The 4,211-nt window shown below is 32.6% G+C and overlaps 1 protein-coding gene across 1 annotated transcript; it reads left to right on the top strand.

Annotated features, from left to right (window-relative positions):
• The first annotated feature begins 1,094 nt into the window (after nt 1-1,094).
• On the top strand, nt 1,095-3,595 carry LOC107030611 (primary amine oxidase 1-like). The gene is made up of 4 exons (XM_015231877.2): nt 1,095-2,239; nt 2,333-2,446; nt 2,537-3,078; nt 3,374-3,595. The coding sequence occupies exons 1-4, from the start codon at nt 1,127-1,129 to the stop codon at nt 3,528-3,530; spliced, it is 1,926 nt and encodes a 641-aa protein (XP_015087363.1). The 5' UTR covers nt 1,095-1,126; the 3' UTR covers nt 3,531-3,595.
• Nucleotides 3,596-4,211: the final 616 nt, after the last annotated feature.

Below are 4,211 nucleotides of genomic sequence, written 5' to 3'. Positions count from 1 at the left end.
GTTTTCATTCAGATTTAGATCACCCATTGCTTCCTCCAAATCAATGCTCATCGCGGTCAAAATATGGGGATCTTTATAGTTCCTGATATTATAACCTGCACAATTACACAAATTTTCTTGTAAGAATCAGAGCAATTGAATATAACTGAACCATCTCTCCAATCATCTGCAATGGCAGATTTGAGATTCAGGATTTCAAATTATTGGAGAAGGTGAAAAATTGGTTTTTGATTTTGTGAAGCTATTAAAGATTGGTATGGATTGATATCAATCAGGTTCTGCGTGATTTGTGAAAAAGAAAATCAGATCTACGTGATTTGAGGGGAATAAAATCAGACCTGCGTTATTTGTCGGAAATAAAATTAATTTTGCGTTAACATTCCTTATTAAATGCAACAAACAAATTTTACAATGTATCACAATTAATATAATCGAATGAAACTTATGTATCCGATGACTAATATTTTAAGCATCTTTGTAAAATAAAAAAAATTAAAAAGATACTGTTGAAATTTTCTTTTTTACCTCTTTCTACTCAAATTTTGAAAGTTGACTATTGAAATTGATTTTAATTATACATAAATTAAACAAACTTAATTTCTTGCCAATGAATTTTAAACTTTACCAAAACAATTCAATAAATGTAAAATTAAGAAATTAAATCTGCATTTGAATAGTAATTGCCCATTACTATTCACAATTAAAAGTTGACTATAAACATCTATTTTCCATTATTATGTAAAAGACAATGACAACTTATTAAAAAAAGTCACAAGTCCTAATTCATTAGAAAAATCACAACTCTTTAAAAAAGCCATAAATCATCAAAAAAAAATTACAACTCTTCAAAAAATTATAATGTATCAAAAAAGTCACAAATGCTCTATAGAACATATACTATTCAAATAGATATAGATGAGTGTTTTATACAGGGGTACGGATATCATGCTTTTAATAGTCAATGGTTAATTACAACATTCTCTATTTTATTACTCAACCTTTGAATATATAAATTTTTTTAACAATAATAACAATGGACATTGGACAAACCTGCAAACACACGTTCCCAGAGACTAGTACTATATATAGGTGGAAACATTATATGAATTGAGAGCACCACTTCTTGATGGAACTGATAAAAGTATTACACATTTCTGTTGCATTTTTCCTCCTCTTCTTTTCTATTTACTCTCAATGTCATCCTTTAGACCCTCTTAATCCTGATGAAATTAACAAAATTAGAGTCATTATTCAAAAATCCCACCTTTCTAATGTAACATTTCATGATGTAGATCTTGATGAACCAGAAAAGAATGATGTCCTTAATTGGCTTTCCTTTCATAAATCAAACAATGTCTCTTTTCCTTATCGTCGAGCCAGGGTAGTAGTTCGCGCTAATGGTGAGTCATATGAACTCACACTAGACTTGGCTACTAGCTCTATCATATCACAAAAGTTGTACTCAGGTCATGGCTTTCCTCGTTTTACTCTCAATGAACTTAGACAGGCCATCAGCCTGCCATTGAGTAGTCCTGAATTTCAAGATTCGATATCACGAAGGGGCTTGAATATATCTGAAGTCAGCTGCATACCACTATCAGTTGGATGGTTTGGTCAGGCAAAGACTAAAAGAGTTCTTAATGTTCCATGTTTATATCGCGGAGGGACTACTAACATTTGGGCAAGGCCTATTGAAGGAATCACTATACTAGTAGATGTTGAATCAATGAAGATCATCGAGTATTTGGATAGATTCAGGACCCCCTTGCCTGAAGCAAAAGATGCTGATTTCAATTCGTCGAGCCAGGGATCAGTTACTTGCAATGAAACAGGATCCTCCAGGATAAAAATCCAAGGTCATGAAGTTAGTTGGGCTAATTGGAAACTTCATGTTGGATTCAATACTAGAGCAGGGATGATCATATCTACAGCTTCTATATTTGATGCTGTGAGAAATGAATATCGACGTGTGCTCTATAGAGGTCATGCCTCTGAGATATTCGTGCCTTACATGGATCCTACGTTTGAATGGTACTACAGGACATTTTTTGATATTGGTGAATATGGTTTTGGGGGATCGGCTAGTACCCTTGTCCAGTCGTTGGACTGTCCAAACAATGCGGTGTATATGGATGGTTACATGGCTGATTCAGAAAGTCAAGTAGTACAAATCCCTCGAGCTATTTGCATTTTTGAACGATATGCTGGCGATGCTGCATGGAGGCATACAGAAAACGGAGTACGTGGAACATTTATAAGCCTTCTAAACTGAAAATTTCTCTACTAAGTTGTGATCACTCTATTAACATAATTAACTCTATGGCTTTTGTAGAACACCAAGGGACAGAAAGAAGTTAACTTGGTGATCAGAATGGTAGCAACAGTTGGAAATTATGACTATATACTTGATTGGGAGTTCAAACAAAGTGGATCCATTAAAGTTGGAGTAAGAAACAATAAGATACTATATATTAGCTAGTCAAATCATTTTCACCTTAATCTTTTGTCTTACATTTAACCTTTTTGGTTGGCAAAGGCAAGTCTAACAGGGATTATGGCGATGAAGGCTGTGAAATATACAAACAAAGATCAAATAAATCAGGATGTTTATGGTACCCTTGTGGCAGAAAACACAGTTGCTGTGAACCATGATCATTTCCTTACGTACCGCATTGATCTTGATGTTGATGGTAGTAAAAATTCATTCTTGAAAGCCAAACTGAAAACTACAAGAGTGGAAGATCAGAAAATGTCACCAAGGAAGAGTTATTGGAGTATTGTTAAAGAAACAATGAAAACAGAATCTGAAGGCAGGACACAACTTGGGATTGAAGCAGCTGAATTGTTGTTTGTTAATAACGAAAAAAAGAGTAAAATTGGAAATGAAGTAGGTTATAAGCTAATTCCTAGTAGACCATCAATGTCTTTGTTAACAGATGATGATTATCCTCAAATTAGAGCAGCTTATACTAAGTATCAACTGTGGGTGACTCCTTACAACAAGTCAGAGAGATGGGCTGCTGGATTTTATGCTGATAGAAGTCATGGTGATGATGGACTCACAGTCTGGAGTGGCAGGTAAAATCATCTTGTCTCTCTTTATCAATATGAAATAGGCATCATAAATAAACAGACACTCAAACTTGACCTAAGTTGGCACATTTAGACATCTCAACTCATATCGACCGTGTAACTTGAATACTCATACTTACAAATGGATCGTCACACCTCCAAAATTTATGTGTCATGTTAATGTTAATGTCGTTTTAGTTGAAAAAAGAAATCCATTTATATGAATTAAATTCATCTAATTCTTAGATATTACTTTCCTGGAATGTTTTTTAGTATTTTATTCTTGTGTTGTAATATGCAGGAATAGATCAATTGAAAAGGAGGATATTGTGCTATGGTACACACTAGGATTTCATCATGCACCTTGCCAAGAAGATTATCCTATAATGCCAACAATCAATGATGCTTTTGAACTCCGGCCCACAAATTTCTTTGAAAGAAACCGATTGTTGGACTAGTGCGTTGCACGTGTATTTCTATGCAAATTAATAATATTCGAGTATATGTGCGATGAGTTACGAAATTAGCATCTTACATTATAGTACATCAACATTATTATTATCACTATAATTTGATTCAAGAATATCATCCTTTCGATAAAGTCAAAATAAATTTGTATAATATGGATAATGACATCACTTATGATTTATAAATAAACAATAGATAAAATCATTATTGTTAAAGAAAGCTCTTGTCATAATTTTACTTTTTTTTTTTCCTCTGGTCATAATTCGAAAAGAAAGCTCTTAGTAATAATTTTCACTTTTTTTTTTTTCATCTGGTCATATTCCAATGCTTGTAGTAATACTATTTTTTTTTTAATTCCATTATGACTGGAACTTATTCTTTCTATTGTCCGGCGACTAATAGATAAATTTAGTCTTACAAAATTTATTAATAGGTAAACATTATCAATAACTTAAAATCAATAATGGAGCTAGAATTTCAATAAGGAAGTTCAAAATCTATAGAAATAATATACCTAGCAATCAAAAAATGTTCGACATCTACTATATATACATAAAATGATTCATAAATTTTAAATTCTGAATTCACTTCTGATCTTAGAGAATACTTTTCCCAAATTAACTTATCGAGTTAAAGAAAGTCAGCCTTAATCATGGTTGAATTTTGCATAT

This window comes from Solanum pennellii, chromosome 9 (assembly GCF_001406875.1).
Source record: "Solanum pennellii chromosome 9, SPENNV200".
In the NCBI taxonomy this organism is placed as follows: domain Eukaryota; kingdom Viridiplantae; phylum Streptophyta; class Magnoliopsida; order Solanales; family Solanaceae; genus Solanum; species Solanum pennellii.
Note: the sequence above shows the minus strand (reverse complement) of the source record. Positions and strands in the feature narration are given on the sequence as shown.

What these genes read in the sequence shown, in the direction of transcription:
- LOC107030611 (XM_015231877.2), top strand. Translation starts at nt 1,127, where the DNA reads ATGGAACTGATAAAAGTATTACACATTTCTGTTGCATTTTTCCTCCTC. An exon ending in GTGGATCCATTAAAGTTGGA is followed by an intron (nt 2,447 to 2,536) that starts GTAAGAAACAAT and finishes TGGTTGGCAAAG; the next exon opens with GCAAGTCTAACAGGGATTAT. An exon ending in CTCACAGTCTGGAGTGGCAG is followed by an intron (nt 3,079 to 3,373) that starts GTAAAATCATCT and finishes TGTAATATGCAG; the next exon opens with GAATAGATCAATTGAAAAGG.